General features: G+C 41.3%; 1 protein-coding gene across 1 annotated transcript in view; it reads right to left on the bottom strand.

Moving 5' to 3' along the window:
• The window catches only part of DOCK2 (dedicator of cytokinesis 2), a 514,326-nt gene that overhangs the window by 384,134 nt on the left and 103,353 nt on the right, over positions 1-26,839 (bottom strand). The window contains exons 24-25 of the mRNA XM_025212572.1: positions 18,905-18,975; positions 18,118-18,224 (exon numbers count right to left, since the gene is read on the bottom strand). Coding sequence (XP_025068357.1) covers positions 18,118-18,224; positions 18,905-18,975 — 178 coding nt within the window. The remainder of the gene's footprint in view (positions 1-18,117; positions 18,225-18,904; positions 18,976-26,839) is intronic.

The raw sequence follows: 26,839 nt of genomic DNA, 5'->3' as shown, positions 1-26,839 counted from the left end.
GAGGAGTCCCGTGAAAAGAATCTCCACCATCCAGCTGTACCACTAATTCTTGGATAACCACTCATGTCCCTTTTCTTTTCCTATTATCAAAAAATCAAAGTGTGGCAGGAAAAAGAAGAGGAGGCTAGAGGCAGAGGAGTGAGTAGGAGAGATATTTCTGGATGTGCCCGTTCAAATAGAGTACTTGCCCAAGTTGATGAATGGAATTCAAGTGCATAGAGACCACATGCTGTCTCTATGGTGGCATTTGAATCAAAAACAATTTTTGATTTCTACCCCATATTAGTTATGGAGTAAGCATTCTGTACTACACAGAATCCTCTGAAAATAGAATGTTTTAAAACCTGCCACTTTCAGTTCCAGCCAGAATATAAAACAACGGCAGATTTTTTGTGAAATCTGCATATAGCATAATAAACAAGGCAAGAGCATCCCTACTAAACCGATTTTAAGAAAACATTTTTGTAGAACTGGAAAAACATTAATGGATACTGAAGAACAAAATATAGCCAAAGTATGACCTCACTGGTTTTAAGGATGCTCTAATTATCACTAGCCTATTTTTTTCACTTCCTTGTCACTTAGATATGTTTCTTAAACATAGATAGCCATGAAGCAATCAAATTTACTTTTTTTCTTGAAGACAAATTTCTAAGTATTAGTTGCAATCCCAAAAAAATCACCACTGCCCTGCAGTGAACCCTTTCAGTGATATGTAGTACACACAGCTAATGGTGAATAATGATCCCAAACCTTTCAGGTCTCAAAAACCTGGCTATTTGTTATATCTTGCCATAAGATTTTTACACACTGATTTTACTGGGAGCTCAGAAATATACAATATAGTTATATACATCTGTGACAGGCTATTGAGTCTATAGTAGTATTTCTATTAACTGTGTTCATGTAAGTGTTGTGCGATTCAGTTTACCTCAGAGTCTTGAATAACTTTGTTGATATCAGGGTTGCCAATACAAGATTTTTTTTTTTTTAACTGAAAACTTTTTACTGATGATCAAACTTTTTTACTGACATGTTTTTCCTGAAATATGTTTTATATATATGTCACTGCACTTTGTACCATGCTGTCCACCACCCCATGGAGGGCTGGATCATGGCTAAACATGCCCCTCCCCCTGAGTGGCTAGATTGAGGTCAGGCAAGGGAGGTAACCCACTAAGAGGCCTCTTTGGAGTTCCCATTGGAGTGGCTACATTTTTTATTTTAAGTATGCTAATTTGCCATGATAGTTTGTGTTCTCCTTTATGTGGTGAACAGAAAATAATTAATTACCACAATTTAGTGTGATATAAGTACCTATTATCCTATTACACAGTACAGCATGGATGCCCTGACTGAGTTTAGGGCCCAGTTGCATTAAAACCATAGGACACAGGGAGAGACAGATTCTGTTTCTAAGAGTCTAAATAGATGACACAGATGGCCACTGGAAAGGCTGGGAATTGATTCCAGGTCTCTTGGCCCCTAGTCTAGGTCCCTGCTCTCATAGATACCCTCAGACCTATGCTTTCAGCACACATACTGAACCTTTTGCTGATCTTTGGAAGAAATGGCACGTGTACTCCCAATACCATGGGTTTTTCACAAAGGTTGCCAAGATTATTTTGTAGGAACAAATGTTTAAATCATTGTAATTTTTAATGCCATAACTTTGTCTGTAATAGTATTATGTAAGCTAGATATGAGGTATATACAGAGCAACAGATATCTAAACAAGTAGTGATTACTTTTTACGTTGGGAGAAAAGGCATTTCTCTAAAACTACAAAAACAATTAGAGTACAACAAGCTATGCTTAGCTTAAGTAGTACTGCATCTAGCCTAGCTTCCACTGTATTCTTTTATCTTCTGTAACTCATGTCTTTTACTCTACTGATTATGGACTACCTGCTTCTTGTATGCAGTAGTGGCACAGTTGAATAATTCCACATTATGTTCAAAATGTAGTGATTCCTGTATAAGTAGAGATTGATTCTGGTATCTTTAATCAGAGAACAATGTAACCTACTTCTATGCAGTTTTCCAAGGCAAAGAATCTGCATCAGAAGTATTGTTTTTAATGTTATGATCCCAAATGAAAAAAACCATGTAGTGTTAAAAATGCACAATGTTTAATCAGGCAAGTGAAGAAGCTAGTGGGGGATCTGCATTATGTTTCTGGTTGATTGCCATTTGGCTGTCAGCATTACTGGTGTTGCTGCCAGCAGTGTAGTTACTTTAAATCTGTAAATTCATCTTTTCTTGTCATTTATTTGTGTTGCTATAGCCCGTGATTATTAATGAGAAGGTTTTTACCTTAAATGTCAATCCTTTTTCATACCAACATATTTTCAACGTTGTAGTGAGGCTTCAATATTTTTACTGAAAATTAAATAAAGTAGATCACCAGTATGATTATATTAATCAAAGAAAGCATCGTTACTTCGTTCCTCTAAATAAATTCTGTAAGTCCTGTATTGATAATTTGGGATTAAGTCACTTAATGCAGTTCTTTTCATCTTATACTGGAATCTGATTTGACAGATATGAACAAGTGCACACCGTCTTGAACATCAATATAGAACACTGAAATAAGCTCTTCAAATGATGTGTCTAACTTGTGAAAACTTCCTTAGCTAAAATCCAGTAAGTTGAACTGTAGACCACAAATAATGTTTCCTTTCTGCAAACCACATATCTTCTACATAATACAACACCCTAATCATATAAATTAAACTAATTAATGCCTAGACAGTGTCACAATTTAAATAGCATTTTCAGTAGTTATAAAAAAGAGAAGGAAAATAGATGGTATTTTGGTGACCTCAAAATGAAAAAGAAGAATTTTAATTCAGAGACTTATTCTCTATGCTGTAGTCCACAAATTAAGGTACTAAATTATGTACCTGAGTTGCAATATGAAATTCTCAGGGAGTTAGTTAAATGGTATTAGTCTAGCACATCATTTATCTGCTGTTTGTGGAATACATTAGCATTTGGTCTTAAAATGTGGATAATTTTAGTCCTGTTACTGTACTGGTAAGGCAAATAAACCAAAAGATTAGCATTGGGTGCACAGTTCTTCTGGATCTCTTGTTTTACTCCATAAGGATACCATAAATTGTGCAATTAAATCAATGTATAGCATAAATAAATAACCACATTCCCATTTAGAGTACATACAGCCATTCAGGGAAGTTAGATCATGTTAAAATGGCAACCTGATCTAACTTAGATTACCCATTTACAAACCTTACACTTAGATCCCCATTTAGGTTGATCTAAGTCCAAACTGTACATAAATTGGAAGATGGTTAGACTGGTCAAAAATGGCTGACCTGATCTAATTTAACTGCACCACACAGGTGCACTAAGTTAGATCAGGTACAGGTAAACTGATTAAACTGAACATCTGTGCACATTCCAAGCACAGCTCTGGGGCTGCACTCCCCCACCCTGTGGGAGGCTATTTTTAGCTGCTCAGCCCCCACCCCAAGACAGACAAGCATTATCCCCCTCCCCTGGGGCCACAATCCCACAAGGCATACCTGGTGCCAGTTTTACCACTATTCACCACTGCTGGAAGTCAATCAAATTAAGCTGGGGTGTGGAGATGGGTGGGCAGGGTGGGGAAGATGCTTTGGCAGGAGGGTTGTTCATCTGGCAGCAGGGGAATAAGGGGGCTAAAAATAGCCCATCGTCAGGAGACAGGGAGTGAAAGTCCCCCCATCCCACCAAACTCACTACTATGGAGTCACCAGCCCTCTTGATCTGTCTGCCCTTCCCCCCTTAGGGCTTGAGGGACTGACTGGGGTCAGGAAGAGTGAGCAGAATCCAGGTATGGTCCAGATCAGGAACATAGGACATCAGTTGAAGAACTGGGTCTGGGAACAAGCTGAGTCAGGAAGTCTAATGAGGCAGTCACATGACTGCAGGAGGGCTCCTGGATTGGAGGGTGGGACTTAGCAGCCTCAATATAAACCCAGGCCCTCAGAATTGAGCTGGCAGTTGCTGGAGGGAACCAGAGAGAGAACATTGCCAGCCAGAGCTGCTACTCTCAGAACACCTGGAGGTCAAGGGTAGGAACTATGGGGATGGAGGAGGTTCTTGGTGCTGAGGAATTACCTAAAACTACACCCTACTAGGGTAGGATGATACCTGTGGCAGGGGGGTCCCTAGGAAATGCCAGTAAGTGAAGACTTCCCAAGTGAAATGTGAGTATGGGACAGGTGACTTATAGCCTCAGCCTCTACGACCTGATGGGTTACCCCATAGAGGGGACAGGCAGGGTACAGGCATGTTGATAGACACCTGAGGCCTGAGTGGGCTGTAGGCCAAGTTGGGAGCCCAAGTAAGTTGATAGACTCCTGAGGCCCAAGGGGTGTAAGGCCCAGAAGCCCCAGTGAAGGGGCGGAGTAGTGGCTGCAGGGAAAGGGCATGTAAGAAAGCAATGGGCTATGTAGGAGTAGGGTCCATATGTGGGGCCTGTAAGATTGTGCATGGGCTGCGTACAGTAGGGTCTGTGCAGGGCCTGAAGGACTGAGCATAGAACAGTTGAAATGGATTGATCCAGTAAGCCCCAGTGAGGGAGTATGAGTTGAGGTCCCAATGAAGGGTCATGTGGCCCAGGCATGTCTAAGGACACCTGAGGCCAAGCCTGAGACAGAGGCTGACTATGGCCCAGCCATGCAGCCAGGGGAGTTGCAAGTAATTTCTGAATGCCATCTGCAAGGCATGGGACATGGTAAAGGGGAGGTTTGAACTGTGCATCATGCCCTTGGCACTAGGCATTAAATGGGCAATCTCCCACCTTAGAAACAATTCATCAGTTACAGCAAAGGAGTGGCAGGTAAGGCAGGTGGGTGGACTACCCTAGACAGGTGGGCTGACATTTTGGAAGCCCTGAGTTGATACCTTCTTTTCACTAGTTGGTCTGATCAAATTTTCTTACAGTGTTGTAGACAGACCCAGAGGACAGAGGCAAAGCACTTATGGGAAGGTCTCTATTTTCTCAGAAAATTTCAGTCTCCTTTGGCTGTACATTCCCTCCTTCTTAATTTAAACCTTTGCTGGAGGGTTCAGAGTGTCTGTTTCTATTAGCTCTCTCTTCTGTAATTGATAGATAGGAGCATTATAGGATGCTATCTATGTCTCTTCATTTATTTGGTGCCACAAATGACATTTTGTTCCCCACAGCAAGGCCTAAAAAGTGAAAGCCTGGGGAATTTTATTACTTTTCTCATACCATTGTGAATGCACAGTTCAAGTAATGGGAATCAAGCTTAGAAAATATTAGTACCTTGTGGAAATGTTTTACCTTGTTGCAATTGGTGATGCTGCAGCTGGAGTACTGCATCCAATTCTGGGCTCCACAATTCAAGAAGGATGCCAAGAAGCTTGAGAGAGTCCAGAAGAGAGCCATGTGCATGATCAGAGGGCAAGAATAGGTCTTATCATAAGAGCCATGGGACTCTTCAGCCTAGAAAAGTGCAGGCTCAGGGGTGACCTGGTGGCTGCCTATAAGTATCTAAGGGGTGTGCATCAGGATCTGGGGGAACGTCTGTTCACCAGAGTGCCCCAAGGGATAACAAGGACCAACAGTCATAAACTCGTTCGTGACCATTTTAAGCTGGACATAAGGAAAAACTTCTTTACCATCTGAACCCCCAAGGCCTGGACTCCCTCCATAAGTGGTGCAGACACCTACTCTGGACTAATTCAACAAATGCTTGGCTGCTTATCTTGCTGGGATCCTTTGACCCTAGCTGACTTACTGCCCCTAGGGCACAGGGCTGGACTTGATGATCTTCAAGGTCCCTTCCGGCCCTAATGTCTATGAATCTATGAATTTATACCAAGTATCCAGCGCGGCAAAGGGATAAAATTGCTGGATCCTCAGCAAGAGAGACCTAGGATTTTTCACTGTGTTTGCTGGAGGATGGGAGGTGTCCTCACACCTTCCCCTACACAGGTCTTCACTTAGGGTCATCTGTTCTACAGAGGGCATTGCAGAAGTGAAAATTTTCACCCGATCTGGCCATAGAAATCAGTTAATAGCCATGACCAGACACCAGAGCACAGCTGCAGAATACTTAAAAAATGGCTGATTCGGTGAAAATCTGACCCCTCATTGCATGAGGGATCAGATGAATACTTTCACAATAGAGCATCTTCTGCAAATTGTGTCTGCAATGCCTGCCAGCCTCAAGCTGTTTTCAGAATGGAGGTGGGAAAGAGAGCACAGGGATTTTGGTTTGGGGTTTTTTCCAGGCCCTGCTGAGTTGCTAGTGGACACTGCTAGGGGAAACTGGAATGGCTGGATGGTCAGCTAACCCTTATCTCCCTCCCATATAAACTCCTGACCTAGAAGAAGTGTCCAGGTAACAGGGCTCAGTCCCTACCAACATGGGTTTGCTCTTCCTTGTGGCTTGTGCCTCTCCCTGCTGACTGCTTGATCTCCTGGTTATCCAACCCAACTTAGCTTCTGACTCTGCACTCAGTCTGATCCTTTGGCCTCTTAACTTGGCTTATCCCTATACCTTGCTCTCATGCTTGATCTCCTGATTACTCATTGTGGCTCAGTCTCTGATTCTGTGCTCTTCCTGGCTCTAGGTCTATTATAACATTAAAATCCCATAGGTCCATATGAAAAAACAGACTAAGAAATGATACCTAATGAAAAGCTGTTAAACCATTTTATGAAAGGCAAATCAACCTCAGTTCTTTGCAAAATTTAAAGAAATTTGTCTTATGAAGTAACAGCAATGTAAAAATGTGTTTAAAAAGTTTAAAGGTTTAAATGCAGGTATCATTATGTTGTAGTATTTCCAAACTCAATGTGTATGGAGGTGGTTAGCCATGTTAGTTTGAGGTTAGGCATTCATTGCATCTGATCAAGTACGTTGTCACCTATGAAAGCTCGTAACTCTACACCAGTTAGTCTAAAGTGCAACTGTACACTATCTTTTGCCAAACTCAATCTAAAATTACATGTTTATAAGTTTCTTGGGTTAGTATGAACAGTAATACTTCTTTAATATTTTTTATTCCTAAAACTGTTGCTTATGTTAAATGTTTGATATCAATTAATTAAACAGAAAAAAAAATCACACCTAGGAAGCCAGAACCTTTGAAACCTGCATAGATAGGACAATTTCTTCCTTTAACTTTCACCTCTTTGGTTTTTTAAATAATAAAAACATTTTAAAACTAGTGGAATTAGTTATATTGGTACCAGTATATTTATAGTATCAATACAAATCTAAAATCCAGACAACTTTGAAAAATTCTGTTAATATTTCTTAATAATATTTCATGGCTAAACATAACAGTGACAATTTCATTTCATAAGCAGATAAATAATCTTCTCACTGCATGCACTCCATCTTAAACACCAGATTTTGAAAAAGGTTTGCATGTACTACTACCACAAATATATACACAAATTAATATTTGCATATGCTGCTATCTGATGTGTACATGACAGCAATTGCATATGCAAATTGAACATGCATAACTGTACCAGACTCACCTGAGCATCCCAAATACTCATGTTAATGTTTACAATATCAATTACTTGTATAACTTGGTAAAAGAACAATTACATGGATGTAGTGAAATTACTAACAAAAAGTTGTAATTTTAATATTGTGCTACATAAAGCATATTTTACTAGTTTTAATCATAAAATTTTGATTCACTCTGACAGCATGCATTTATTCAGTGTGTATTGCACAGAAGATAAACAAAACAGTTCTGATGACCAATTTTTCATGATTACAGATGGAGAAAGCCAAATTTGGGATCATTGATTGATGACAATCCACTGCTTACTGTGAAGTGACATATGGTATTATTCATCAAAGGAAAACACAGCTCAGTCATGCTACAGTTTCCTCTTCATTGCAATATTATTGTTATTATAGCCTGACTATGATGTGAGACAGACAAGCACTGTAGCTCTAAATGAACCCTTTCACTACTGCAGAAGTGAGCATGCAACTGTTTAAGTAGCTTGTAACCCAAAAACTTGGCAAAACTACTGTGGAGTTTTACCTTTTTCAAACAAAAACTTCTCAGTAGCATGACTTTTTTAAGCACTATGTGCAATACCTGTACAGTCACACACAGTGTCACAGGGCGTGGCTCAGTCCTCCAATATCCAAGAATGCTTTGCACTTTTGCCCCCACCACAGCTCCAATGAGTCTGTCTGTGACATGTGCCAAAGTGTACTACCCCAGGAAGGAGGAGCTGAGCACACATGGACATGCTTCTTGGTGAAATCATTGCTCATGAGCAAGATGGAAGCCTTCCCAATTTGCATGGAAGTGAATTTTATGTGGCTCCCAAATTATTTCAAATTTGAGTTTGCTCTGGTAATCATTTTGGCTGATTCAAACTGACAGCTCCACTGAAAACCAGTCCTGTGCCATCTTCCAAAAAACACATCATGAATCCAGCTTGTAAAATCTCTTATCATGCATTACAAGTATCTGTGTCACATCAGCATCACTGGCCTTATATACAAGCTCAGCAAGGAACCAAGCAAAAAAAGTCAAAAGTGGGGACTCTAAGGTGAGTTAAACATGGTTCAAGGCTACTTTAGTTGTTAACAGGCTATGGCTGGGGCAGAGAGGACTGTTAAGTACCTCTGGCAGCATCAGAGGCCTGTGGGGCATTATTTGCAAGGGCCATGGGGGGGCTCCATTGGGAGATGTGTATGCTTTGTGCAGCACTGCACAGTCATGAGTCACTGAGCAAGCTGTAGCACTGTAGGGCCTGTGAACCCAAGGGATGTTGCCAGCACATGTACCCACTGCAGTTAAACAGCAAAACTTCTGTAAAGGTCAGCAAGGTCCTCCCCTGAGGCTGAACTCCCATGTTGGTGAGGAGAAGGATGCATAGTGCCTATGTATCTGGATAGCAAGGGATACATCCTACACTGCCTCCCACTGTAGACTTATCCACACTGAACTGGTTGGTGACAGACTACAGCTTTCAAATGGCAATGATTTTTTTTTTTTTTTTTTTTTTTTTTTTTTTAACTGAGGAGTGCTGATGCTCTGTCAGGCACGATTGGGAGCCAGATTGGTAGGTATCTCTGAAGGTGCCTCTGCTTATTCTCCAAGGTCCACAAGATTACCTGCTCCCACAAGACAATATTAATGTTGCATGCACCAGAGCAGCAGTATATGGTCTGTAAGTGGTCCCCAACCAGGCATTGCATCTAGTATGGCATCTCCCTCATTTGCAGACAGGAAGTGAGAGCAGAGCTCAAGGATATCCCACAGCTGAGTCAGCGTGGGTAGGTATGGCACTGCTCACCAGCCCAAGCAGATGCTAAATGAGCTTTCCAAAAATAGAGCTGTGGCAGACTTTGGATCTGTGTCAGCAAGACTTCAGCACACATGTGACCTGCCACTGCTGCTGGACCAGGAACCACAGGGCACATAGGAGGCAGGGATCCATTCCAGCGTAGGAGTATAACTGATGAGCTGTTGTGAGTGGAAACTGACCAGGCGAGTTGTGGCTCTGCACTCCCAGTGGGAGGAGATGGAAGAGGGGAAAACAAGTCGTTCAGTCTGCATAGTCTGTAAGTGGTCAGCCAATCAACACTTTCCTCTGGGCTTGATTGACCTCATTAACCTCTGGAAATGGGGGCCCCTACCAAGCACGCTGGGATCTCTCTATGTATGCCAGCCCCCTGGCTACAGAGTGCCAGCGCTACATACTCTGACCATACTTCACAGTGGTCCAGACAACCAGGCCATTGAATGGGTTTATGCTCATCTCATGCTACCTTTTTGAAGCACTGCCAATTTCCCAGAAATTCTTAGCACTTCAAAAGAACACATCCATATCCTGTGTAAACTATATCTTTCTTAATCTGTGTTTATAATTATTGGTGACCTTCTTCTTGAAGCATTGGATCATCTTGTTGAGTAAGCTAGTTGAATTATTCAGTGTTATCTGTTGATTCTTTCCTTCACATAAAATAATATGTTAGAAAGTTAATTCTTACCTCAAAAAGAAATCCTTAAAAAATTTAAGTGAAATTCGAGTGAATATAGTACTTGTAAAAGCTGTTGTATTGATAGGCCTGATTAATATATTTCTTTATGCACTGAACATCATAGTATCATAGAAAATTAGGGTAGGAAGGGCCCTCAGGAGGTCATTTAGTCCAACCCCCTGCTCAAAGCAGGACCATCCCCAACTAGATCATCCCAGCCAAGGCTTTGTCTGGCCAGGTGTGAAAAACCTCTAAGGATGGAGATTCCACAACTTCTCCAGGGTAGCCTATTTCAATGCTTTACTACCTTCTTAGTGAGAGTTTTTTCTAATATCAAACCTAAAATTCCATTGCTGAAACTTCAGGTAATTGTTTCTTGTCTTGTCATCTGCCACCACTGAGAAAAGTCTAGATCCATCCTCTTTGGAACCACCCTTCAAGATCATGGAAGGCTGTTATTAAATACCTCCTCAGCCTTCTTTTCCCAGACTAAATAAGCCCAGTTCTCCCAGAATCTCCTCAGAAGACATGCCCCAGCCCCCTAACCATTTTTAGTGCCCTCCGCAACTCTCTCCAATTTGCCTGCATGCTTTCTGTAGCATGGGGCCCAAAACTGGACAGTACTCTAAATGCGGCCTCACCAGTGCCTAACAGAGGGAAGATTCACAACAAGAGCACACAGTTGCCTCACATTCAGCTTACTATCCACTGTAACCCCCAGGTCCTTTTCTGCAGAACTGCTGTTTAGCCAGTCAGTCCCGTCTGTAGCAGTGCATGGGATTGTTCTGTCCCAAGTGCAGGACTTTGCACTTGCCCTTACTGAACATCATGAGATTTCTTTTGGTCTAATCCTCCAATTTGTTGAGGTCTCTCTGAATCCTAGCTCTATCCTCCAGTGTACCTACTACTCTATTCAGATTGGTGTCATCTGCAAACTTGCTGAAGGAGCTCAATGTTTTAGTAGTTTTAAAAAGAAAAATGTATGAGGAAAGATAAAGAGGCAACTTGCTAATCATGGAGCACTTATATGAGTTATCAATGCCATTACTTTTCAAATCTGCTATGGAACTGACTACCTCTAAATGCATGCACACATGCACGTGCACACGCGCGCGCACACACTTTTTCTTGCTTTATACCCAGTCTCAGTGTGGTCAGCTATCATTTAACCATGTGAGTTTACTCTGGGGCTGTAGGCAATAAATAAGGGACTAAGGAGGAGAGAAGAGATAAAAAAATGTAACTGACTTGGTCTTTATGGTAAGGTTTACATAAAAGTGAAATTCTTTTCTTACTGCACAGACTGTGGCATTTTCACTGAACTTTTCAGAGATTTCTAGGATCAGAAGGGACCTGGTAGATGCTCCAGGCAGGAAAGAGTGCTGGGGTTAAGAACCCCTAGCCAGATGCCTCTCTAATCTCTTCTTGAACACCTCCAAGGTAGGGGAAAGCACCACCTCCCTTGGAAACTGATTTCATATTTTGCCAACCCTTACCATAAAGAATTTCTTCCTTATGTCCAATCTAAATCTATTCTCCTTCAGCTTGTAGCCATTATTTCTGGTAACCCCAAGCGGTGCCCTGGTAAACAGTGTCCCCTATTCTCTGCTGACCCCCCTGAGTTTGTAGGCCGCAATTAACTTTCTACATAGCAATTAAAAAATCCATATATAAAATTATAAAGGAAAAATAATATTGTTTTAAGCTGTGTTTATAGGGATGTCGGGTTTTGTTTTTTTAATGTATACATTTTTGGTGGGGGGGCTTTGGTTTGGTTTTAGCACTGATGTTTTGAGGTTAGCGAAGAAAGGAAAATTTCATATTGACAGGGTTTTATAATTTATTTATGCTGACATTTATAAAAGTGTGTGAGCCCTCTGCCTAAACTATTAGGCACACTTAAAAATAGATTTTCTATCTTATCAGCAGTGTCCAAGAAGACCATTATTGTTCTAGAAATAGCTTCTCATAATGGAGAAATTTTAGTGACAGGTTTTCTATACTTCTATACCCTAAAGACTTTCAAAGAAAACTAAAAACTGTCCTTCACAAATGTTAGAGTGACCTGATACCTAACACTTGTACATTTCAAGGCAGAAAGCAGTGGTCAAGCTGTATTTACAAACATCAACCCTTTCTGAACATCTAACTGTGAACAAATAAAAGCTTTGTTAATGCGCAGTAGTCACTGAGTATTTAGTTTAGTACTTGCAGTACCATGCCAGCAAACAGGTTTTTTGTGATGCTTAGTGTACAGTAGTCTAATATTACTGTGCAGTAGCATATTAGCATGGTTTTTGCCTGGCATGCTACTGCACAGTGTTATTAGGCTACTGAGCATTAAGTGTCCTGTGTAGACGTGCCCAGTAAGTTTTACATCCACAAACACTTGGGTTGCTAATTACTGTCTACAAAGCCTGAAAATCAAGTAGTTTAAAAAGAACTTAAGTGATGACTCACTCTGTGGAGAGCTGTCAAATAACAGTATTTTCTGCTGACATCATATTAAATTTTAAAGCAATTATCAGACAACTTGGCTCAAGTACAATTTACAAATATATATAATGTATGAACTGCACACAAACGCAGGATAAAGTTAAATTATGTTGCTCAGAACAAAGCCAAAATGTTGTTTTCTATCTGTTTGCCCTTAAGTTGAAGGCATGTATTCAGTCATTTCAAATTGCTGAAACATACACAGCTTTTTTTCGGAGAGACTTCACAACCAAGACAGGAAAACAGGATGTTTCATTATTAATAAATAGTGACCTAGACAGCAGGACTCTATTCATACAGAGTATCTAAAGATTTGTGCCAGTTTTGCTATAGGAATGGCTGCTTTCACCAGAGTCAGTCCCAGAGTTTATAAAATCAAGTCTATCCTTTCTGGCTGCTAAAGTACCATATTTACTTGAATACAAAGCAAGGTTTCCCCCCATTTTACAATAGAGGGAAGAAGCTTCATCATGGATTTGAGTACCAGGGCTGAGGCTAGAGCTGCTGCTTGGCTTGGGATAGTGAGGGGTCAAGGCATATGTGTTGGGGGGAGTGGGAAAAGAGGAGGAGGGGAAAGGGGGGAAAGCATGTGAGAGACCACATGGTGCATAGGGGGGCACAGGATAGAGAGCGTGGTATAGCAGGGGGAGACACAGCAAAGGAAAGACCTAACGGTTGCAAGAGACCTGATGCAGCTCTGGTCCTGATTCAGCAAGAGGCCAAAGCCAGAGTTATCATGGCTACTACCTGGTAAGCAGCAGTGAGTGGTGGGGACGGACAGTAGGGGAGACAAGTGGCAGGTGAGTACGTGGTGGGGCAAGTTGCAGCGGTCAGGCCACCTGTCCTTCTGCTACTGCTTTCCCTGCTGCAAAGGTATGGTAGGAAGGACGCATTTAAGATGACCTCCTAATTATTAGATTCAATACGTGGAAAATTAAAACAATTGCATAATTTTGTAATGATTCTATGTATAGGAATATAATTATTGGGGGTCATTTTAAACTCAAAGTAATTTTGCATAAAAATGTAAGTAATACAAATTAGTAAAATAGACTCCTAATGAACCTGAAACCAATATGCAACAATATGAAACAGGGCCAGCAGAAAGGAGGGAACAGTCATTTAAAAAAATTAAAAAACCTGGTAGTTTTCAAGTCCATTGAGGCTCTGATATTTCACCAGTTCTCTCACAAACCAAAGGCTTGGTTCACTAAGGACTCCAAAAAGTGAAGACGCTGGACCAGTACACAGCAGTACACACTGACCATACCACAAAGGACCAGTTACCACAAAATTAAGTCACCCTTGTTTTTTCTTTGATTATGTGTCTGGGCGGTAGCCACAGTAGATGATTAACATGGGGATTTCCTCCCAACATGCTGGGATTGAGACATTCCAACTGATTTAGTTGAACAGTGTTGTAGTGCTAGATCTTCTTGAATATAGCATCTGACATAGCAGCCAAGTCCAGTGCATAATGTTTGATACAGGTCAGTGATTACTTCACACGAGTGTTCTGCAGATTTTAAGACATGACATATCTGAAGCAGGCTGAAGAGCTTGTCTGTGCTCTGGTGGAGCAAGCCTTAATACTTGGAAAGCAAGGTAGACTGTGAATTGGTAATAAATGCATATGTATTGTGTGTTATATTTTAAAAATGTCTATGAAATGGCTGAGCTTTTTGAATTGCCAACTATAGCTAAAATAAATTTAAAAAGCAATCTAAAATGTTTGGTTCTATCAGAATAAAGATCCCCAAAACATCCCGGGTTTGTAAGTTCTATCTTGGTGCAGAATGAGTATTGAGGGAAACAGGGAAGTTACATTACTGATAAAGATGTACTTTTTAGACCACCTCTAAGATACACTAAGATACTAAAGCAACCAGAGGGTTATATTAAAATTTTACTTGCCTGATAATACTGTAAACCAAGTCAACAAAGCCCCTAAAATCACAATTAGACAATTTAAACAGTGACAGAGCTAAGGACACCAAAACTAGTAATACTCTCTAAATAACATTTGTTTTAGTTTACTTTTAAAAGCAATTGTCCATTCAAATATCAAGAACAACACTGCTTACAGAAAGAAGTTTTAGCCTAAATCTCATTAGCTTTTTAAGCAGGAACCACAGGAAGAGACTATATTCATAGTGGCACATGAATATTTTGTAATTAGGAATTTTAAATGCAACTTGATGAAATTTGAGAGCAACTGGAATTCAGAAAGTGCAGGAAATATTTTCAGATAATTGAAGGCTAGAATTTGGCTGTGAAGCAAATCAATAAATCTAAAATTGATGATAAACATCAGTGTAGACACAGTCCACAATGTCTACAGCAATCTTGAAGTCACCCTTAGTCAGCTTAAACCATACCAGCTCCCCTTCGTTAGCTATCATGCCAACCTCAAATGCTGTCCATGTTGTGTTTTTTTTTTTCTTGAATATGACACTAAGGTGTATGCTAGGTTGCTTGACAGTGACTTTGGGGAAATCCACTGATGGACTAGTTATTTCTCCATGCTGAGAAAGCTGAGGTGCAAATAAATAAATACATAAATAAAAAAGAAGAAGAAGAAGAGGTAGTTATGCAATTGCTGCTGACAGACTTCCTGTTCATAAGGCCTCCAACACACTGGTTAGAGACTAGATAGGAAGTGAGCAACCTCAATACCCAGAAGTTCAGCAGAGCTTCCATGGGATTGCTGCCAGGGATTGATTTAGGGGTTCATACTCTAGATCAGGGATGCTTAACCTCCAGCCTGTGTGCCAAATGCAGCCTACAGAGCCATTGCATTTGGCCTGCAGGGCTTTCCATGGGTCAGGAAATTTGGCTGCAGGGGAGCAGTAGCCATTAATATGGCCATCCTCCCCCTACCAAATTCCCAAATGTCAAGGTCCACATGGCAGGCCTTCAGAGCCGGCCAACACCACTTTCCTCCCCATGGGACTAGGCTGGGGCCTGGCCATACCCCCTTAACTCAAAGGGCTGGGCCATGTCCCCCCACCCCTCATGGGCCAGGTTGGGGCCTGGCCACAGCAGCACCCCCCCACAACCAAGCGAGCTGGGACATGCCCTCTTCCCTCCCTGCCAGCCACGTTGGGACCTGTCCATGCCACCTCCTTGCCCCCAGGCCAGGCTGCCTTCCCTCTCCAAAGGGTCAAGTCAAGTTCCTTTCCCCTGTAGGGGTGTATTGGGGTTGAACTGCACCCACGTTACTCCACACAGCCTGACAGTACCCACTGATCCCACCCAGCTGCTGGATAGGGAACACCAGCTGGATCTGACCCATGGATGGACCGGGCACTGCCAATCCAGCCCACCAGGCAAAAAGAACACTACTGTTCTGGATGGTTAGCATATAAAATGGGATTGAGGATGACCTCAACTACCTACTGCACTGCTTATGATCACAAAAGCAGATCTCTGTTAACCATGCTGATGCATAAAGTTGATATCACTGATATCAATGAGGGTTAGTGTCTTAGAATGAACTACTGGGTTCAGAAGATTCCCTGCGCTTGAACAGAGGACGTACTCAGACGTTCAAGCACCGTAAGGAGCAGCCAAGGGACAGTGTGTCTAGAACCACTCTCCCCCTCAGACTTAAGCTCCCTCTCAACCCACCGTTGCAACTGGGTGGGAGTTACAGGGCACTCCTCCTTACTCCAATAAACAGATGGACTCAATTTACAGAGTGCCTTTGCTACCCCATACCACAACCCGGTATCGGACCAACCCGGCATCCTTCTTTCCGACCCCTCTCCCTTCCCCTTCCGCAGCCTCTTAAATAGGTCCATGTCAAACATCAGGGGAATCCCACTCTCACACCAATTGTCTTAGAATGAACTACTGGGTTCAGAAGATTCCCCGCGCTTGAACAAAGGATATACTCACAGTTGTTCTCACCCTTGCAAAGCTTTATTTAAGGATACTCGCAGAGGCAGGAAACAGGACAGAGCAGAGAGGATGGTCACTTCACATTGGCTCTGGGTGGCAGCCACCACCCCGCATAGTTCCCCTGGCCCCGGAGTGTCCCGATCCCAGAGATGCAATAGCCTGTGCCGGGGCTCCTCGCAAGTCAGAACTCTTGCCAGAGTGGAGGAACTCATCGTAACTTAAGAATGTACAGCTTATATAGTCTGGAGTAAATAACATTATCTCGAACGAAGGATTTGGTTATCTCAAGCTAAGAATCTGGGGATGAGTTGTGATCCAACACACCTGGTGTTTACCACACTCCACTGTATTACAACATTCTACTATCTAGGTTCATGGTTCGGTCATGCTTACAGAGCAAGAAGCTACGTGCTGTTTCACCGGCCTACTATGGAGTCAACATACAAAACTCTTGCTATTAGCATTTAGCAAAGCCCTTACTATTACAGTTCGGCAAAAATTACCTTTGAAAATTTGTTTTCTCACTAATAAACAGATAATACAAAAGATTGAGGGCATGACAATTATTAATATATGTGCTGACTAAAAAATCCTAGTATTGTTTTGGAAATAAGCAAGGAAGTTTTTCTAGTTATACAATACTTCATTACTACCTATTTGGATCAAGAGTTTTCAGGAGTAACGTAACAGATCCCACATGAAGTATCTTATTATTATTTTGGCATCAACTGCATGTAACATTTTATCTCTACAACAGTGGAGAATTTCCACCTGTCCAATCCTAATTTTCTATGATTCTAAGTTAGGTTGCTACAATTAAAATCATAGAAGTGGATATTTTACATTTCCAGAGCACAAATGTTCTCTCTTCTTATGTGTGATGGGTCCACATATCATTCTATAGGAAGAGCTGTTCCCTACCTCTTTCTATCTCTTTATCCTTTTCAAACTTGTTTTTAATGCAACTAGTTGAAACCAAATAATCACCATTAAAAATGTCTCCTGGTGTCAGCACATGGGATAATATACCTTGCTGTCCGTCTCCTTCACAATCCAAGTTACTATTATCATCAGATTTAATGATATGTATATTGCTATATAAAATATTCAAAACGTGTAAATGGTGTAGGAGCCCAAATCACATTTGTGGAAGTGATTTAAGAATGTTTTTTAAAGTTATTTTATAACTTGAAAAGGCAGCTACTATAGATGCCTGACAAAGAATATCTTGCATTCAAAAGCTTGTCAAGCTTTATCCCACCTAGTTGGTCCAATAAAAGATAGCATGCTAAGGAATCCCTGCCTCTCATATCAATTCATCTAAACATTCTATTATTAACATAGAACCAGACCCCTATTCTTTACTTAAGTAAAAAATTCACTTCTCTAAAAAACAGGCTTTCGCAAAATCATCACTTTTTTCCTCAGACCCGATGAAAAACGTCTTGAATTCAGAACTTTGTCTAACTTTATTCTAACCATGCAGTTGGCCCAATAAAAGATGACCCACAAAATTCTTAACCTATTGCAGGCTCTTGCATAATAATTTTTGGTTGGAGAGGTTAACTAAAATATGATTCAATCTGCCTTTAAAGACAGAGGGCATATACAACACATTCATTCTCAAAGTTAAATTCCACTCTATATTCAAGTCACTGCCATTGTCTCGCACAATAATTTAAATTCTAAAGGGAATGTAGATGTACCTTGTTTTTTGAAGAGGTTACTGCGTACTATTTCATTCATGGACTGAACTTTCTGCTTCTGTAGTTTTACTGGTGGAATGCAAGTATAAAATTCATACAGTAGTTGGCTGTAGATAAGAAAAAAAAATGTTAGAAATGCAACACAGATTTATTAATCATTTGCTAATCTGACAAATAGTAAAAGCCATCAAAATCACTATTGTCATTTTAAATATATATTTCCTAACATATTGTAGTACATTAAGTAGACAAAAATAGCAGGTGTGGAAAAACTAAAAAAAGGAAAAAATAAGATTGCGACTATTTGTAAAGGTTAACACTTGATATTACCCTTTTCCTCCATAAAAAACAAGCATTTTTTTTTTTTTTGTAATTAGGGGGCAATTAAACTTTTCCTCATCAACCAGAAAGAAATTAAGCTAATCTATTGCAGCCAACCAGAAGCATGACCTTTCTTCTCAGTGCCATTTATTTAACAATATGCCTTGTCCTACTTGTTAATTCCACTTACTGAACAAATATGTGAAAATTATGCCTGTTTTTTTTTTTTTTACTATCGTACAATATGAAAAAGACACCTCACTATTTAGAATAAAATGCTCGGAATTGGAAGCAAAGGCCTAGAGACTCAAGTAAAAAAAAACTAACACATCTCTATTGACTTAAAATAATCAGTGCCCATACATTGCAACTGAGAATTCTGGTTCATCGTCTGCATTAGATAAAACTGATGTATTTACATTCAGACAGCATCTGATAAACTACAAAAGGTGGTAGAAAATGTTACCTAAGCAACTTGGCATCGAAGACCGTTTCAACATCATGGAGGACTGAAGGTATGTATTTCAAGGCAGCAACCTGAACCAACAAATGAATGGTGTATTAATTCTGAAAGTATGTATATATATAAGCAGTCTATAGATACTACAGTCTCACAGATAACCCAACTCTATTCAGTCCCTCAAGATACACTTTATATAGTAGCAGCATGCAACTCACAGAACTTCAAAGGTTCTGCCTTCTAGTTATGGTATTCCAAACCTTGATTTCACAGCGCAAATTCACTAGTGGAATTAAAATGCATATAATGATCTGAAATAAATCATGACGATTTTCCTTCTACCTCTTGTCAAGAAGTTACTTTGTTCTATTTTATATGAATTGAACTATGGAGCACAGGACTACAACAAGGCTTTCCATAATATTTATTTTCTCTTTTGGGAGCATACAAATTGACTAGAAGTACACCAGCCAGACACTGAGTGGATTTCACACCCATTGGTGACAGTGCTTCCAATACTGGTACAATATAAGTCTATAGAAATAAAGGCTAGACACTTATCAAAGGAGAAGCCATGTGATCCTCTTTTACTCCAGCCCACCCCACATAAATATACTATGTACATTGCACAAATCGGCTGCAACTATTTATGCTGGTCATAAGCTGTGCAGTAATAGAGTAGCATCACTTTGAAATAACATGTTTACTTATGGAATTCCATTTAATGTCACTTCCCAAACAACCACTTTCCCAGATTTCACCTGTAGGGAGACCCTGACTCAGGATTTTAAATACCAAATTTTCTGGCATATAAAAAACCCCAATTATAATATGCATATAGCAAAATTTCCCCCCAAAAGGTTACCTTCTTTAGTAGACTTGAAAGACCACTAAAAAGGAGAAATGATTTTTAATACCTGTGAAGTGGAGAACAATGGGCCATTAATGGGCCACTGACTCCCTCAGCTGCCTGAAGAGTAATACCAGAGCTTAGTGTGGAGTAGGGATGAAAACAGGATGTTTCTACCTGGGCAAAACAAATCAGCCTCCCTGTTTCATACATGTATCCCAGTTTGGAAAGAAAAAGATGCATGCTGCATGAAATAAAATATTGTAATAGCTGAATGTTTATGTTGTGGATTTCTACTCCAAGCTATTTGACACTATAAAACAGAGGTTTTCAACCTTTTTTGGTCAATGTACCCCCAGTGGCTGGATGCAAAGCAGGATTGGCGGGGGTGCAGCTGAAAACCCCTGCTATAATGCAATAATAATTAGTAATAATTGATCATATATTATTAGAATGATATACATGCTTTTGTCCTGTGTAATCATAAGAACTAAAGTGCCATACTGGGTCAGACAAAAGGTCCATCTAACCTGGTATCCCATCTCTGATAGTGACAGAAGTGGATGCTATAGAGAGAAAAGCACTGAACTAGGTATATCTACAGTGATCTATCCCCTGTTCATTATGCTTCCTGGAATCCACCATCGTTGTTTTAGAAATGCCAGAAGATACATTCCTGACTGTTCTGTTCAACAGCTATTCATCTATGAATCTGTCTAGTCCCTTTATGAACTTGGTTATAATACCTTCCTCTACAATGTCCTGTGGGAATGAGTTCCAAAAATTACATTTGCACTGTGTAAAAAAGTAGTTTATTTTGTTAGTTTTAAACAGGTCTCCTACTAACTTCAGTAGGTACTCCCTGGTTCTAGAACTCTGGGCCTTGGTGCAGAACAGTTCTCTATTCCCTTTGTCCAGCACATTTTTGGACAGCCCAGATACTTCTAACACAGATACAACTGAAGAACCCAGTAGACATGTTATTCAGTTTCTTTAAGGGTTCCAGCAATAGAAGGTAAATTCAGCTTTTACAAGCAATGTTTTTAAAAACTACTTGTGGTGCTAAAGTGCTGACAAGTGGATTTAAGGACTAAAGTAACATGCCTACCAATTTAAAAATGAAACATTCTGAAGATCATTGTACATTATTCTCTCCCCTATTTATGGTCACAAATAGGACCTTTGAGATGTATAAACTATATTCTGAGATTATTTAGGCCTATCTTCGTGACATGCTTACCAAGCCTACCATACAATTAAGCATTCTGTGTTGCTCTGCCTCCCAAACTAGAAAGTAGTAGGCATGTTTGTGAGGTGCTTCTGTGGGTCAATTAGTACTGCTGGGTGATAGTGACAATTAGCCTACTACCACACTAACCAGATCACTTGCAACCCTACAAAGACACAATGCTTATGCCATAAGAGGCAGCCCATGTACTGACTGATAAAATGCATCTTGCTATACTTTCTATGCAACTTTGCAAGGAAAAGAAAAGGGTACTGATGCCACTACCATGTGTGTTCATGCCTCTCTAAAAACTCACGTTAACTTTATTATTGCACATAATACCCCCAATCATTCATACTGGTTAAGTTCAATCTCTGCCACCATCACAACTTGACAAATTTCAGGACAGTACCTGTGCAATACCTGTATGAACTTTAAATTTTGCAGCACTTACTTACTATCCAAAGTAAGTGAAAAATGTTTATTAAGAGGTATTTTGGAAAATATCTTCCCAGACCAAGCTACAAAGTCAATGCTGACATCACCCAGCAGGTAAGTCTATGGGGAGGGAAGTCCGACTCCCTGCCAGTGGCAGGGAAAAGTGGGGGGGGGGGGGGGGCCCCCCCCCCCCAGCAAGTAAGTCCCCCCCAGCCGGGCCCGACTCAATTTACCCCTGCTCCTGCCTCTGTGGCACTGTCCCTCACTGCGGTGACCTCAGTCTAGCCCCCTCATTTTCCCTCACCCACAGACTGACCTGCTGGGCTGGGGCATGTGCATGCATGCACACGGGCACTCAGCCCCCCACCCCAGCATTGAATCAAATCCAGGAGGCTCTGAGATCTACCAGTGAATCAAGATCCACTGGTTGGTGACCACTGGTATAGAGTCACACAGGCACAACCTGGAATATGATTTTAAAATGGTATAACTGACTTGAATAAACTAATATCATAAATAAAACTGGCCACATAGAGGTAAGTATTGAGTTAGTTAAGTTAATGCAAGTTTGTATTTCAACAAGGCCTGAGAAATTCAAAACACACAAAGCAACTGGCTCAAGCTCATACAGCCAGGGAGAATAGTTGTGTCTTCTCATTCCAAGCATTAAGCCCTAGCCATGGCTTCCTAAGTAATGGAATATCAAGCTATAAATAAATTGCACTGTAGCAAACAGCTTGCAGTACTTATATATACAAAATAAAATACATGGGTGTGTCAAGGAGTTTTAAGGTTTTGTTTCTTTGTCAAATGCATCTCACTGAAGAGCTAATATGAGCATTGGTACAATTTTGGTAAGCACAGCAAACTGAACAATTGAATAGGGAAAAGCTGTACTGTCAGGGAAAGAAGAGTTTCATTAAAATGAAACAGATTCTCCAATCTTTTTGCTGTCAACAGATCCCTTACTAACAAGTAATAGGTTATAATACAAATAATCTTTGAACCAATCATATTCTAAGCTGCCTTATGGAAAATAGAACCCCATTTCAAATGTTAATAATTTTCAAGTATATCACAACAACTTTCTTGTGAAATACAAAATAAGTATAAAAAAAGTAACAGAAAACAGGATAGCAGCTGAATTATATTTCTTAAACTGATGTCAAATAAATGCATCTATCACATTACATGAAACTGATATTTTTTATGACAATATACATCATTTCTATGGGGGTTGCTCCCACTAACTATAAATGGTATAACCCAGGCAGCTGAGCCCCCAGGTGATGGATATGGTTCTGCCAGTCAGAGGAATTCATCTACTGCCATAGCTACCCAGAAATTTTCCTAATGCTGGAAGAGTCCTTCTCCTGTCAAGAGTTGAATTCACACCGAGGTCTTTCTGGCACAGCTGTCTGTCATGGGACATGATCTTTTTATGCCACTAATCAACATACTGCTGCCAATTTGTGTAATATGAACAAAGATTCAGCAACTTGAACTGATGCATGATTAGGTTTGCATGGCCATGTTTTAAACTGGCACCTCTTAGCAATTTCTTAAGCCCATATGTCACCATTGATTCAGACTCACTAACATGCACCTGACATGCTAATTACATTTGAACACACACAGCTAAAACTTTTTCTCTTTTAAATAAAGAGTATACACAGAAGCCCCAAAAAGAGCTTGAAAGCTCTCTCAGGTGAAGAATGACAGGTGAGGTTTATAGACGTATGGCAGGAAAAGAAGGATAGCACCTCTGAACTCTGCTATCCAGCAATAAATATGGATATGCTCAAAACCTGGGAACACCCATATGAATTTTTTCCAGGAAGAAAGCGTGTCCCAGTTGATTTATGCAAGTCATTTTCATCTTGTGTAATTTTAGACCTTTTCACAGAAAACACTAACTACAGTTTTCTCTTTAGAAAAGCATCCAGGAGCTTCCTTCAAATGAACAATTAGAATAAAATCAACAAGTCACTGAACTCAACCAAATGTGATAAAGTATTTAACGTTGACTCTTAGCATTTGCATTTCCTGGACTTCTATAAATGTAGTTACAAACTAAAGAGAAGAGTTATTCTAACTAACTTATATAACTAGTAGACCTCTGCGTAGCAGCTAGTATTTGTTTCAGATTCAGATTCAGCTGATTCGGGGGACAGGGATTCGATTCAGTAATTTGAATCACTGTACCAAATCAATTCAGCTGAATCAGCTTTGGAGATTCAGCTGCTGCTGAATAAGCTGAATCTCTGAATTGCATAGGCCCCATCCCCCACCCGCTCTCCCAGCCCCAGCAATGGCTGCCCTGCCTGCCCCAGCTCCTGTCATTTTGAAAAAAAAAAAAGGGAAAAAAAAGCCCCAAGTTTCTTGCCCAGCAAGGGGTGATCCCCGCTGCCCCACGCTACATGGGGGGGGGCTCTGCCACAATTTCCCGGACCTCCTGCACTGTCCTAGCCCCCACTCCATGGCTGCCTTGCCCACCCCAGCTCCTAGCTCTTTAAAAAAAAAAAAAAAAAATAGCCCCAGGCTCACTGGTTCCAGCTAGGTGGGAGGCGATTCCCCCTGCCCCATACCACATGGGAGGCTCTGCATAAGCCCGCAGAAACCCCAAGGCCACTGCAGGAGCCAGTGAGTCTGGGGATTTTGGGGATATTTTTCTTAAAGGGCCAGAGCTGGGGCAGGTGGGGCAGCGGGAATCATCCCCCCCGCACTGAGCTGGGGGCTTTTTGTTAAAAGCATTGGGAACTGGGGCAGGCAACCATGGGGAGGGGGCTCAGGGAGTGGGTGGGGGCCAGGGGAGCAAGCAGGGGATGGGGACTGGCAGGGGTCTCCCCCCATGGTCCCCTCCCCCACCCCCTACTTACTAGCTTAGAGTCCGGGTCCAGCTGCCTGCTGCAGTGGGCAGGGTCTGCCCAAATCACCAAAACTCTCTGAATCAATTCCACATAAATTGTGGACTGACAGTTGGACAGCCTTGGTCTAAGCACAATACCCTTATGTAAAGATACTGTAAATGTGTTAGAGTATATATTTCAAATGTTCATATCTCCCCTAAAGCATCAATATTTCAGTTTTTTCATCACAACAAATGTATGTACTTGAATGATTCAGGAAAGCAGTTAAGATAGAGATACTACAATATGATGGTGGTGGATGGGTCAATTTTGACCTGGAGGGATGTGGGCAGTGGGGTCCCCCAGGGCTCGGTCCTCAGACCTGCACTGTTCAACATCTTCATCAGCAACTTGGACGAGGGGGTAAAAAGCACCCTGTTCAAATTTGCTGATGACACTAAGATGAGGGGGGATGTGGGCACGCTAGAAGGGAGGAATAGGCTGCAATTGAACCTAGACATGTTACAGGGGTGGGTGGATGAGAACACGATGGGTTTCAACACTGACAAGTGCAAGGTGCTGCCCCTGGGGAGAAAGAACCAGCAGCATACCTACAGGCTGGGGAACTCCCTTAGTGTCAGTGCAGAGGCAGAAAAGGATCTTGGAATCATTATTGATGCCAAAATGAACATGGGCTGACAGTGTGGGGACGCGGTCAGGAAGGCCAACCCCCCCTTGTCATGCATCCATAGATGCATCTCAAGCAGGTCCAAGGAGGTGATCCTCCCCTCTATACGGCACTGATCAGGCCGCAGTTGGAGTACTGTGTCCAGTTCTGGGTGCCGCACTTCAGGAGGAATGTGGACAGCATTGAGAGGGTTCAGAGGAGGGCCACCCGCATAATCAGGGGGCAGCAGGACAGGCCCTATGAGAGAGGCTAAGGGACCTGAACCTTTTCAGCTTCCACAAGAGAAGGCTGAGGGGGGATCTAGTGGCCTGTTACAAACTAGTCAGGGGGGACCAGCAGGCATTGGGGGAGTCCCTGTTCCCCCAAGCACCACCAGGAGCAACTAGAAATTAGGGTCACAAGCTGGCAGAGGGTAGATTCAGACTAGACATCAGGAGGCACTACTTCACTGTCAGGGCAGCTAGGAGCTGGAACCAACTTCCAAGCAAAGTGGTGCTGGCTCCTACCCTGGGGGTCTTTAAGAGGAGGTTAGATGAACACCTTGCTGGGGTCATTTGACCCCAGTACTTTTTCCTGACATGGCAGGGGGTTGGACTTGATGATCTGCTCAGGTCCCTTCTGACCCTACCAACTATGAAACTATGAAACTATGATGTGAGAATGTAGTCAACTTCAGTATTTCTTGGGCATCTGCCTCATACTAGACAACAGATTTGTGCCAAGAGAGGCATCAGATTATTAAACATTTGTGAGTGTGTCTGTGAAGCCAAATTCTTCACAGTCCCTACTGCACTTATTTTCACTTATGTGAAGTTCATATCTAACAGTCCTGAATGTGGTGCAGGGTTCTTCCTGGGGTTTCTTCTTTCTTCTGCATGTTGAAAGCTTTCTTTCCGTGCATAATAGGCTGATTCTAAGTGATTCAATCCTCAGGAATCTTCTCCCAGTCTTTGGCTCAATGTTGACTGCCTCCATATCTCTCTTGCAAACATGCTTGAAATGAAGATAAGAATGCCCTTGGTGTGGTCTTTTTCCTGTAAAGAGATCTCCATACTGGGTATACAGATATCCTCAATTCTCCACATATGGCCAAGCCATCAAAGTAGATGCCGACTGAGAAGAGAATGGATGCTCAGAGTGCTGGCACATCCCATGATCTCAGTGGAGGCAACTTTGTCCTACCAGAAAATTCTTAGAATGTGGCAAAGACAACCTAAGTAAAAGGTGTTGAGGCATTTTTCTTGAGTTGAGCATGTGGTCCAGGATTTGCTGCCGTACAAAAGACTGTTGATGATGCAACCATGATACAATTTGACCTTGGTCTTAATAGACAGTTTGTTGTTCCACACTCATTTTTTCAGCATGTTATAATACCTGATGCTTTCCCAGTGCAAATATTCAGTTCAGCCTCAGGTGACAAACTGCTGGTACCAATGGAGTCAGTATATGTAAATTTACTTACAACATCCACTAGGTTTTCACCCATTGTTTCTGCTGATGAATCAATATTCTCACCCATAATGTTGGTCTTCTTGATGCTGACTATAAAGATCAAACCTTTGGGAGGCATGAGCAAAGCAATTCGTGAAGCTCTGAAGATCATTTTTATGTGAAGTATCAATGCAGCAGCATCAGTAACAGCAGCTCACAAACCAAAACTTTCCACACTTTAGTCTCTGCTTTAAAGATTGAGGGTTAAACAACTTTCTATCTGAGCATATATGTAAATAAATTCCTTCAATGGTGGTCCTAAAAGTGTACATCAGAAGAAGCTAAAAGTAAATCTGAAGCAAGGTTGTAGCAAGGACAAAACCCTGCTTCATTCCACTCTAAATCTCAAATGCCTCAGTTGTTGTTCCATTATAACTGACTGTTCCCTACATTCCAT

This window comes from Alligator sinensis, unplaced genomic scaffold, assembly GCF_000455745.1.
Source record: "Alligator sinensis unplaced genomic scaffold, ASM45574v1 scaffold606_1, whole genome shotgun sequence".
Lineage (NCBI taxonomy): Eukaryota > Metazoa > Chordata > Crocodylia > Alligatoridae > Alligator > Alligator sinensis.
The sequence above is the reverse complement of the archived record's forward strand: the minus strand, read 5'-3'. Positions and strand labels throughout refer to the sequence as shown.